The sequence below is a fragment of the Artibeus jamaicensis genome, unplaced genomic scaffold, assembly GCF_021234435.1.
Source record: "Artibeus jamaicensis isolate MK-2021 breed Jamaican fruit bat unplaced genomic scaffold, CSHL_Jam_final contig_233, whole genome shotgun sequence".
Lineage (NCBI taxonomy): Eukaryota > Metazoa > Chordata > Mammalia > Chiroptera > Phyllostomidae > Artibeus > Artibeus jamaicensis.
This window is the reverse complement of record NW_026521486.1, coordinates 33,979,042-33,991,548: the sequence shown is the minus strand read 5'-3', so window position 1 is coordinate 33,991,548 and position 12,507 is coordinate 33,979,042. Positions and strand designations below refer to the sequence as shown.

General features: G+C 38.6%; 1 protein-coding gene across 4 annotated transcripts in view; it reads left to right on the top strand.

The window, feature by feature from the left end:
• The window catches only part of BCAT1 (branched chain amino acid transaminase 1), a 100,895-nt gene that overhangs the window by 63,576 nt on the left and 24,812 nt on the right, over window positions 1-12,507 (top strand). For all 4 annotated transcript variants that reach the window (XM_037144822.2, XM_053662256.1, XM_037144823.2 and 1 more), the window contains 2 exons: window positions 3,725-3,888; window positions 10,523-10,665. In XM_037144822.2, the coding sequence (XP_037000717.2) occupies window positions 3,725-3,888; window positions 10,523-10,665 (307 nt within the window). The remainder of the gene's footprint in view (window positions 1-3,724; window positions 3,889-10,522; window positions 10,666-12,507) is intronic.

Sequence of the window (12,507 nt, the reverse complement as noted above, 5' to 3'; positions counted from 1 at the left end):
TGAACATGGTATATGCTTCCATTTATTTGTGTCTTCCTTAATTTCTCTCTTCAGTGTTGTGTAGTTTTCTGAGTACAAGTCTTTTACCTCCTTGATTAGGGTTATTCCTAGGTACTTTATTTTCCTTGTTGCTGTAGCACATGGGATTTTTTTACCCCAGATTTCTGTTTCTGATATTTTGTTGTTGGTGTACAAAAATGCCTTTGATTTCTGAATATTAACTTTGAATCCCACTGCTTTGCCACATTCACTTATTAGATTGAGTAGTTTTTTTGGTGGAGCCTATAGTTTTCTATGTACACTGTCTGTGTTTATAAGGCTTCTCTCCAGTTAGTGTTCAGTTGGTTATTCAGGATGATTTCTGTACAAGTGAGGTGTAATTCCAGCTTGGTCCTGGGTGGAGGTTAGTATAGCTTCCAGTTACTCCTCTGCTCTCTTGGGTCTGTCCTCTAATCTTTTTAAAGAACTGGCAAGATTGAAAAAAAATAAGTTATTTGAATTAAAAAAAAAGAGGAATGCTGTTCTTTTTGAAAAATGTTTCCATATTTGCCAGTTATCTTATTTCTACTCTATATTTGCCTTGCTTAGGCAGAATTATTCTTAAACTTTACATCACCCCAGTGCTTTCTTTATTTCAAGCCAAAACATGCGACTGTTATTTCTTTTCTCAGCTCAGTGACCTCTTTCTAATATTATGCAGATCACCTTTGACATTCTGCTTTTTTATAAACTAATTTTCTGAGTTAATCAGAGTGGTAATTTTCACCATTACATATCTCTTTATTTTTCATCACAACAAGTACCTTGTTATATTGTGCAAAATATGTATGTATTTAATACCTTTATAAAATAAGATTGTTATTGTTTTGTACACATCAGAATTTCAATCTCAAAGTCTTTTGAAATTGGTCTTTTTGAGAAGTTATATACTCTGCATCTGAGATTTATATTCCTTATTTTCAATGGGAAATAAGAAATATAAATCTTTAATTCCTTATGTATTAAAATAATCAAAGAAACTAGAGAGAAATAAAAAAAACAAGCTAGAGAGAAATAAAAAAAACAAAGTGTTCATAAGGAAATGAGACTTACTGAAACTGATTTACACAACTTGTCAGCTGTTGTCTTTCAAATTTTCTATTTGTATGGCTTTTTGTTTATGTGGTCAGAAGCCTGACCTTGTCATTATAAAATTATGTTTATGCCATTTGATTAATATCATATAGTAAACTACTCTGAACTGTACTCTCAACTCTAAATTCTATACTGCTACAGAATTTAAATTGCCTTTGAGGACAGAAGGGAGAATTAAGGCAAAAAAACAAATGGTTCCTGAAGGTAGAAACCCAATCAGCAAGCTGTCTTTCTGACGCAGTTACATTTTCTTTATTCCCATTTTTAAAACAGTGTGACCATTTTCATTCAGTCAAGTCACAGAGCTCTTTTCATGAAAAGATAGTCAATGTGATAATCTTTTAAGGATGAAGGTGACTAAGTTGTCATCAACACCGTACTTGAAGTTCTTATAAAACATCAGTCGACCTTGCTTAAATTTCAGAAAATAAAATGTTAGAACACATGAACACATCTTTTTTTCAGCATTGAAAAATTCTAGTCTATAATTTACCTGCTTTCTAGGAGTAGAAAGAAACCTTTATTACTTAAAGGTTTGTTGAGGTATCGTTTCTCAGAAATAGATTTGCCCTGGCTGATGCGGCTCGGTCAGTTAGAACATCCTTTCCAACACCAAAAGATGGTGGGTTTAAGCCCCAGCTGGGGCATGTACGGGAAGCAAACCATCAATGTTTTTCTCTGTTTCTCCCCATTCCTCTCTCTCTAGAATTACTGAAAAATATCCTCAGGTGAGGATTCAAAAAAAAGGAAATAGATTTAATGTGTAGAATTATTCCATTTTCCACTTGTGCCCTCTTTACTGCCACCTAGTGGAATATATAAAGTTTGCCTGTCAGCATTGGGGGATGGAAATAAATAAGATGATATTTATCTGAGAAAAAATTTTTATGATGATGAGTTATTGTTACTATTTTAGTGTAATGCAGGTTGCAAAAAAGTACATAAGTTCAGAGTGAAGAAAGTCCAAGAATTTATATAATATCTAATAAAATGCTTATCTCTAAATAATGCTATTTTGTTCAGAAACTCAGAAGCTAGATAGAGACTGTGTCTTGCCTATTGTACTTCTAAATTATGTTGAGAAGCTTCTCTTAATTATTCAATATAAGGGTACATAAAAAATATAAAATACTAAGTTATAAAGCTCCTCTGATAGGAAGAGATCGTTGTACTCAACTGATAGGTGAAAAAATGCAGAGAAAAGACAGGCTTTATGAAAGCAGAGAAGAAAGACAGATGCATGCATTCTGAGGTGTTCTCTCCCAAACGATGAAACCAAAAAAAGGTGAATAAAGCTTTAAGGCTCTGCATCCTTTATTGGTTAGGGGAGCCTCAGCCCCCATGAAAGAACAAACACAAACAAACCAAACCTGTTGCTTGCTAACTAATTTCTTTAATGTGGTTACCCGTCAGCTGGTATCTATTTGCTGTGTGGCCACTGAGGCTAGTGCTCATGTTTACATGGAATGTGAGTGCAATCAGCTTTCCTTGTCCCAAGGGTAGCACGCCCTTCAGATGGCATTGGTGTGCACATATACAGATACACTTCTTTATGCTCACAAATTTCTGACCTGCCTGGTTCTTGATGACCTGGGCATAGGTAGGGGGAGCAGGGCCAAGGTAGTGGAGTGGGAAATATAATTAAAACTCAGAAAAAAAATTCCCGAGATCTACTTTCACCTGTTTCACCAGACATAACAAAAGCCACAAATCCATTGGAATTGAGTTTCCTCTCATTTTTTCCCTGACTGATTCCTACCCTAACCAAGCCAGAGCAGGCTCTAATGAAGACTCAACATAAGCATTTTATGTTCTGAGACTCTCAGTGTAATAGTCCTGACTTGTTTTCTTATGTCTTGTGTCCAGAGTGGCACAAGACAGCCCAGTGAGCTCTGTGGCCTATCTGATAGCCCTCAAAACTTCCAGCCTCTCAATTTTTCTCCTTAATCAAGAACTAAAGGTCATTAGTTTAAATGCTGTTGTGCTGAAGGCATTTGTATGGTTTTGCACTGTTGGCTTGTGATGAATGCGTTTTGCAAAGGCCAGCTTCTGTCTTTGCCATTCATGACGCAGGTTCCTGAGTCCTATCCTCTGCCTTTTGTGGGCTCCGTTCATCTTGTCTGGTGTCTTCGTCTGTAGCGTAGCTACACTCTTGCTGTCTGGGACCTGTCGTGCATGTGGTAGCAGAAGGTGAAGTTAGAGAAGCAAATATTATATTTCACTCCCAAACACTAAAACCATGTCTGAGTTCTTTTTCAATTTCCAGTCATTGCAACATTGAAGGGGGTTCTATAGCTAGTTGTTAAAAATATCTTTCTCTAAAAACCCTCCTAAAATAAAAATGGTCATGTTTGATTTCCCTCTAAAATCAAAACAACTCAGAAAGCAAAGCAAAATGAAATGTAAGCACTCAATTCTCTGTGTTTTCTTGTTAGAAGACTGTCAGGCTTTGCGTAAGTCAGTGTTAGGAGTAACAGCTCCAGTGTTAGTAGATGGCCCCTTTGGGAGATAGTCACAGATCTGTCCTAGATTCTGAGACTAGTGTTGACATTTGAAATGGACAGTTGCGTGTACTCTTCCTTTATTGCAGCCTTCCCTTGGAGTCAAGAAGCCTACGAAAGCCATGATCTTTGTGATCCTGAGCCCAGTGGGACCTTACTTTTCAAAGGAAACCTTTGAGCCAGTGTCTCTGTGGGCCAATCCGAAGTTTGTACGAGCCTGGAAAGGTGGGACCGGGGACTGTAAGATGGGAGGGTAAGTAAGTCTGCGTGTCTGTCTTCAGGAAAGAGTTCCTCATGACCATTTAGTTGCCTTTTCACTTCAATACAAATACATATAGTAACATTCCATTTGTAATGCTCATTTTTATTTTGTGTTTAGTTTTCAGTGTTTTCACTGTGGTAGTTGTTTGAAGGAAAACCTGTGGCCCTTTATAGGGAGAAATGTTGGGTGTTCTGCATAAGCATCATTTAAATTGGTGCTTTGAATGAACTGCCCCTGGACGCTGGTCCTCCGACTGCAGGCTGTCAGTTGGCGTTAAAGAGCGTCTGGTGCTGGGGCCAAGGCCCAGCGATGGCTCCAGGGAGTCCTGTCTGGGGAATGTGCCTGCTTCATTCAAGTGCTGTCTTCATTGCCACAGATTGTAGCCATACCTGCTGCCAACTGGCTGAGGGACAGCCCTGCTTTGGCTCTGTCAGGCCAGTCTCATAGGCCATATGTAGCTGGCTGGAAATAAAAGAGCATTTGAAAAGTGTTAGACAATTTCTGAGGTGGACTTGGCTGTGACTGGGGAATGCCCCTATGGGTGAGCAAGAATAGCTGCATTAACCAGTGTGGACTCTTCTTTTGTGACCACCAAGTGCTTATGTGCATCATGTATCTGGGGCAGCAGCGGCCCTGCAGGGGTCCTCAGTGGCGATATTCTGGGCCCAGGTACAAAATGTAGATTCAGGAAACCCTGGGAGACGTGCTGCTGGGCTGTGAGAGAGATGCTGAAGCAAACTTTGGCCCTTGGGTTGTGTTTCTTTATTTTTTACCCCCCAAAAGTTATAAAATTCTACGTCCTATCATCCCTGTTTTCAATGTAGAAACTGCATTCTGTCAATAGATAAAGAAATCCTAGTGCGGTTTGTTAAACCAAGAAGTCACTTTCTTTTCCTTCTGGTGTAGAGCACCCCTTCCTAGATATACTCCGCTGCCCAGGTTGAAACGACTTCTGTTTACTCCCTTGGTTTCTGTTTATCTTGTTCAGACGTCTTTATATACACTGCATACCCTCTGTAGTATACTTTGTTAAAGCTTCTCTTAGAGTGCACATACAGTAAATCCGCAGTCAATAAAGAGGTCATAATTTAAAATAGACTTTCTTCCTTATGTCTTGCTTTCTAGCTCCCCCTACCTGCCTAGGGAAAAAATTAACATGAGGACATTGAGAAATCGCAGGGATGTCTTTAGTTTTTCTATGTGGGCTGGTTGTTATTTATTTATTTACTTTTAAAAGATTTTATTAATTTCTAGACAGAGGTGGAAGGAGGGAGAAAGAGGGGGAAAGAAATTTCAATGTATGGTTGCCTCTTGCATACCCCCCCCTACTGGGGACCTGGCCAACAACCCAGGCATGTGCCCTGACTGGGAATCAAACTGATGGCCCTTTGGTTCGCAGGCCAGTGCTCAATCCACTGAGTCACGCCAGCCACGGCTAAAGTACATATTTTAAAATAATTAATATTTTGACTCACTAGGCTTAGGTAGAGCAGATCAGTAGAAGTTGACTTGAAATCTCCTTGAGAGAAAAGTATTTGATCTCATAAATACACATACAAGCAAGGATCACCAGTGGGAAGGCGATAACCAAAAGAATAGACTTGGAACCCATCTACCTGTTGTTTCCAAGGAGTTCTAGAGCTCCCTACCTCCAGCCTGGGTGGGTGCAAGGGAAACAAGTAGTTCTGCATTTAGTATCAACCTGTTGACTTGGTAGGGGCATTTTGGCAGCAACTTTAGATTCACATGTTATTGCATATTCTCTAACCCTAATTAACTCAACAGTTGCTTTCTAAGCCTTTTTAAGGACTTTTCCCATCAATTGGCATTTACTTAAAAAGCTGTCGAATCTCATAAGCTCAAACATTTTCTAAGTGCATCTGAGAGAGAGAGAAGGATTTTTAAAAAAATTCTAAGATGGTTCCATTATTTTGAAGTCTTCAGAGATAATATTATCCTTTTGTTTCTAAATAGACATGAGAAAAGTCATACATGGCACACAGCTTAAGGAGAGTTCTAGCGCCCACTTCTCACCTGTGGCTGCAAACTGAAATTGCCCAGAGATCTGTGCCTACTACTAATGTCCGGGTCCCGCTGCTCGTGATTCTGGTTTCCTGAGTCTGGGATATAGCCTGAGCATCAGAATTTTTAAAATGTGCCCCCAGAGTTGAGAAATACTGAGCCAGAAGATCTTTCATCGTAGGAGTATATTCATTCCTAGGCAGTATCTTAGTTTCTTAGTTAACCGTAGTCTTCAGACTATAAGACACACTTTTCCCCAAATTTGGGAGGAATAATGGTTCTTAATGCTGCTGTTGAGTTCTGTTTACATTAACATTGGTGAAACAGTATGTTATTTATGTTATTAAATATTTTACCACATTTTTTTTGCTTCAAAAATTTTTTTCCTGTTTTCCTCTAAAACCTAGGTGTGTCTTATGGTCTGAGAAATACGGTAAGTTGGAAACATCAGGCCTGCCTGCCCCTTCCCCACATCTTAATTTTGCTTTTTCTTGCATTCTTATTCCTCCCTTGAGTGCAGGCTTTGAAGTTAAAAAGACCTGGCTTAAAAACTGAACTGCACTAGGCATGCCACTTAACTGCTCTAAGCCTCAGTTTCCTGCTTTATAACATCAGGGCAGTGGTACCCGCCATCCCTGTGAGGAGTGCCCAGCACCATGGTTGGCATATGGAAGGCTCTCAGTAAGTGTGGTGGCAGTGAATAGGGCATGGGCTCAGGAGTCAGATGTCTGGGACTCATACACTTTTATCTGTGTGATCTTGTACAATTAAGTCCTCTTTGCCTGCCAATCCTCAAAAGTATAATAAAGTCTAGGCTTGTTTTAGGATGAGCCAATGAAATAATGGGGTAACTTACCTAGTACCCTATCTGGCAGGTAGGAACCTCTCAACAGACATTAGTTGATATTGTGAGGCTTTTTCTACTCTTTTGGAGAAATGTCTTTAATATCTCTTTTCTTGGATATTTATTGTATTTAAAATTATATTAAAATTTTTATGTAGACGGTTTTTTCATTTTTGTCTTTCCTCCAAGGAAATGTGTCTCTTTCCTGAACATTGGTAGTATATGGGAATGAACCCAAACATATGCATATTGTTAAGGTATCACCTACCCTGAGGATGTTAATAATACAGAGAGAATTTGAGAAAAAATATGTTTAGAAAAAAATACCATGTATAGAATATGATAATTAAACCAAACAAAACCCTTTTTTTTTTCCCAATGCACTTAAATAGTGTGCTTTAACTCTCTTTTCTGCCCTTGCAGCTTTATGCTGTGAGGAGCTGTCGTTATAATTCTGCCATACTCTCAAAAGTGTGTGTGTTTTTATTTTTAGAAGGTTCTTCCAAAGGCTAAATGTTCATACTGTGAAAATTCTACATGTGTTTTTGTAAAAAAATGGAATTTTACTATGAGAAAAATAATTTGCCTATTGTCAGATATGGTAAAATCTCAACAGTTGTATCTGTGAACTAGAAAAAAGTCAATTATAATAGTTACATATTTTTTTACATATTACAGCCTTATGTAACCTGTTTCTTAGCTTTTTATTGTTATTATTTTATTTTCCGCATATAACCCTATGTAGTATTTGTATAAAGCAAGAGTTTTCATTTGTCAGATGAATTCAGTGAGCCAAAAACTGTGACCTGAGTTCACACAGAGCCAAAGAGGAGAAGTGCAAGAGCCACCCAGGCTCTCTGCTGGACTCCCCCTAAAGTTGGGTTAACACTCACTATTCACACCTATTTTAATGTAACTCAGTTACTGCCTATTCATCACCAATTTTAGATAAAGGTTATGTTATTTTTATTAAATAAGAGCCTTACATGACAAAATTATATCATCTTTAGATTAACCAATAATTTATATGTTATTATCTGCATTTTGAAAATCTTTTTGTGTTTTTTCTTATTACTATTTAGTCACCTTATAGCCCCCTCCCCCAGCAGTCCTCACACTGTTGTCCAACACATGATATTTTTTTTCTTTTTGTTCAGTCCCTCCACCCCCTCACCCAACCTCCTGCTCCAGCCGTCATCCTGTTCTCCTTCTGTAAGTCTGTGCCCGTTTTTCTTGTTAGTTCAGTTTGCTCATTGGATGCCACATATGAGTGAAATCCTATGGTATCTGTCTTTCTCTGACTGGCTTATTTCACGTAGCATAATGTTCTCCAGGTTCACGTATACTGTTGTAAAGGGTAAAATTTTCTTCTTTTTTACTGCCGAGTAGAATTCCATTGTGTAAATGTCCCATAGTTGTTTTATCCATTCATGTGTTCATGGACGCTTGGGCTGCTTCCGTATCTTGGTATTATAAATAATGCCGCACGAACATAAGGGTGTTTATATTCTTTTGAATTAGTGTTTTGGGTTCTTTTGGATATATTCCCAGAAGTGAGATCACTGGGTTGAAAGGCAGATCCATTTTTAATTTTTTGAGGTATCTCCACACTGCTTTCCACAGTGGCCGCACCAGTCTGCCTTCCCACCAACAGTGCAAAAGTGTCCCCCTTTCTGCACATCCTCGTCAGCACTTGCTGCTTGGTGATTTATTGATAATAGCCAATCTGATAGATATGAGATGATATATCTCATTGTGTTTTTTAAAAATATTTTATTTATTTTAGAGAGATGGGGAAGGGAGGGAGAAAGGAAATGAGTGAAACTCAATGTGTGGTTGCCTGTAGCACACCCCATACTGGGGACCTGGCCTGAAACCCAGGCATGTGCCCTGACTGGGAATCAAACCAGGCGATGCTTTGGTTCTCAGGCCTGCGCTCAATCCACTGAGCTACACCAGCTAGGGCCTCATTGTGGTTTTAATTTTTATTTCTCTGATAATTAGTGTCATTGAGCATCTTTTCATATGTCCTTTTTTAATGACTCTTATATTCCTCCATGTGAGTAAACCTTCTCATGCCCCAGATTGCTATAGCCATGGAGTATAATGCTTATTTCTCATAGCTTTCTAGAATCGTTATTAGTCAACATTCTTTCAGTTGCAAGTTAGAAAACCAACTCAAGCCATTTTAAGCAGGAAAAGGATCGATTGGCTCATCTAGGTAGGGGGCAGCAGTGGATCCGTGGAGGGCTTATACTGTGCTTGCCAGGTTTCATATGCCCTTGCATGTGTCCTATCAACCTCCCTCCCACCCCCATCTCTTGTCATAGTGTCTGGCCAAGTGTTAGCCTAGGGCTCTCCAATTTCAGGTGTCTTCTCCTGTGAAGGCTGGTGATCAGGGACACAGTAGACCCCTGCAAATAAGCGGCCCCCATCCTTGAAGTGAGAATACACTATCTTTCACATCCTAAAGATTAAAATGAACTCAAAGAAGAATTTACATGAGCAGCTACACACCCGCCCTTTAATTCAGTTGTGCAGGGCAAGATGCTAGACTGTCAACCCAGGCAGAAGGCCTTGGTTGCATAGGAGGTGCCATGGGGACTGTGGAGGGAAGGGAAGCCCCGCAGGTGAGAATGGCTGCTGTGCAGGTGAGGATGGTGGATCGCCACTGTACTGTGTGGCTCTTGTGCTTAACTGAAATGTTTACTTAGGCAAAACTTTACATTTTCATCTTGCTTATATGTAAAAGTGACCACTTAAAAGGCCTAGAAGGGTATTTTGTGGAAGATAACTTTATTGCTTTGTTGTAGTTATTTTATATTCGGCAGTTGCTTGTTTTTGTGTACTTCTGGGAGCTTCACTGTGCAATAGTGGGTCTTGGGTTTGTTTCCTAACTTTGACAGTGATATGGTCATGCTTTTCAAACTTGTTTGCTCATGTTCTCTGAAAGCCAAGGAAAGAGAATGATATAAGCAGGGGCTGAGGGTCAAGTAAGCATCACATTTATTTGAGGACTCTCATGTTTTTTTTAAACATTCATTCATACCTTGCAGTATATGCCATTTAAATTGAATAAAAAATAAATTAAAAATATTATCAAACTGATTTGCCATTCTAGGAAGATGTATCATGTTCCTTTGATTTTTGAGTAACTCGAGATAAACAGTGCAGGTTGAGGAAAATGGGCTTTGAGAATACTTTTTTGTTAAAATATGGATTTTTAACATCTTGTCCCACATCTTCGGGAATGTAGACATTTCTTAGGTATATTGAAAGGTCTCAGGTAAGAGAGCACGGACTTGATGTTCTTCTACTTAATTGCTGTTACTTGACACAAGTTACTTCTCTGTGCCTCAGCTTCTCCTCTGAATCAGGGAAATAATCATAGGAGCTGACTCAGTCCTGGTGTGAGATTTAAATGAAATAATGCATGTAACATTGTTTGGTAGATGAAAAAATACTCACTAACTTTCAACATTTATCAGTTTGGCTATTTGTCTGCGTTTTCGTATCTCAACTTTTCAAGTTAGAGTTCCACAATTTGCTTTACTCTCTCTTTCTCTCTTTCAAATCAGTGCAGTTAGCTCATTTAGGTTCTGATTTAATGTTACGCTGTTAACTAGAGAGTATATGTATATTAAGGACATAGTACACTGATCACATCCATGGGTGAATTAAAGACGAGTATTCTAACATAAAAATGGGGGTAAAGGCTGAAGTATATTCGTAATCACTATGTTTCCTATTTCTTAAAAGGAATTATGGCTCATCTCTTCTCGCCCAGTACGAAGCCTTGGGTAACGGGTGCCATCAGGTTCTGTGGCTCTATGGAGAGGAGAACCAGATAACGGAAGTGGGAACTATGAATCTTTTCCTTTACTGGATAAATGAAGATGGAGGTAATGCACTCAGATGTCAGCTCCTTACTTTTTTTTTCCTTCAATCATTTTCAGTGGGATTGGGAAGATAAGAACTAGAACCTCAGAACAAGGGAATAAGTAGCACAATTCCAATGTCTAAGAATACTGTGCTTTTTGCCATCCATATAGATTGTGAGTTTACATAATTTGTGATGGTTTTGTTTTTTGTTGTTTTGACTCTAGATGTACTTGTTATTGAGATGTCAACTTAAGGAATTTAAATCCACACAATTTGAAGATTTGCTGCCTTACCCCTTTTACTGTCTTTAACATTTTTCTGATTGGAAATCCCTTGTATTTGGAGATAGCTCTCAAATCAATTCAGTGATCATACACCACATACTGTGAATGAAATGCTATAGTAAAAAACACAACCTACTGATTCTGCTGATGTGACATTTAGTATGCTCCCTTGCTATAATTCTTTCAACCATTGTTGCCCTTCATACATATTTTCACAATGTTTCACGAGCCTTGCAGATATACTCTGGAGCTCAATTTGGTTGAAGAACACTATTTTTAAAGACATACTGCTCTATCTTGGGATTGTACTTAGATCCTGGTTCATTTAAGTCTATTAATATACTCATAGGTCTACTATAAAAATCAGTACTTCTTTAGTGTCTTTAATATCCTGAATGCTCATTGTGTCTCTTTGCTGTTTTCTTTTTTACTATTAGTTGCCAAGAGACCATATAAGTTCAGTGAAGTTCAGTGCTACTGTGGTACTGAATTAAATGGCCAATAATGGGGGTGGGGTGAGAATACAGATGTATACATTTATTTCTAGTAGAATTTTAATAGTCATAAAATATTTTAAAAACATTTTTAGGTTTGTTTTGCATTTTGAGGCTGTTAATTTCACAGTACTGATCATAGAAATGTAAAATGTTATTGAATAATTTCCCAATACCTGTAGAGTCTAATATTGGTTTCAAATAATATTTATTTATTTATTTATTTATTTATGAGATGTATTTATTTATTTACTTATTTTGAGAGAGAGAGGAAGGAAGGGAAAAAGAGAGGAAGAGAAACATCAATATGTGGTTGCCTCTTGAGCTCCCCCAACCGGGGACCTGACCGGAAACCCAGGGATTTGCTCTGATAGGGAGTCAAACCAGTGACCCTTTGGTTCTCAGGCCAGCGCTCAAACCACTGAATCACACCAGCCAGGGCTCAAATAAAATTTTAAATGAAATTTTTATTTTGAAGTAGCTAGAGTAGTCTCTATTGCTCTTTTTTAATTGGGCTACAAATAGAGGAAAATGGTGACTCATGGATGACACTAGAGCCAGACACCAATTTGGGCATTAGTTGCAGAGACTAATAAGATCGAGCCTTGCATTCCAGCGAGAGGCAGAATAAACGAAGGTGGGAGCACACTGCGTCCTGGGATTGGCCGTTGGTAATCCTTGGTGTGTGAAGAGGCAGATACAGGTCATATTCCTTCTCCCATTCCTGCTGTTTATACTTGGCACTATTTAAAAATATCATTTATACCAGAATATTTGTGATTTCTAAATTTGAGCTACTGCATATGACGTATATCAAAATCCGTGCTCCAAAGATGACAACCAGAGTTGAACTCTGCACTTAGGAGACAATAGATTGATCCAACTCATTCTTCCCACCTGCCCACTCTCACTCTCTTCCCGCCTCCCCAAACCCACACCACTCCAAACAAAAACAGTTACATCAGACAGAAGTGTCACATCACTATTTCTGGATGGGAGATGTCAGGATTTAAGCACAGTCTGAACCAGAGCTACATGATTTAACCAGAAACAGTCTGGGTGAAAAATTATCCCTTATACAAAC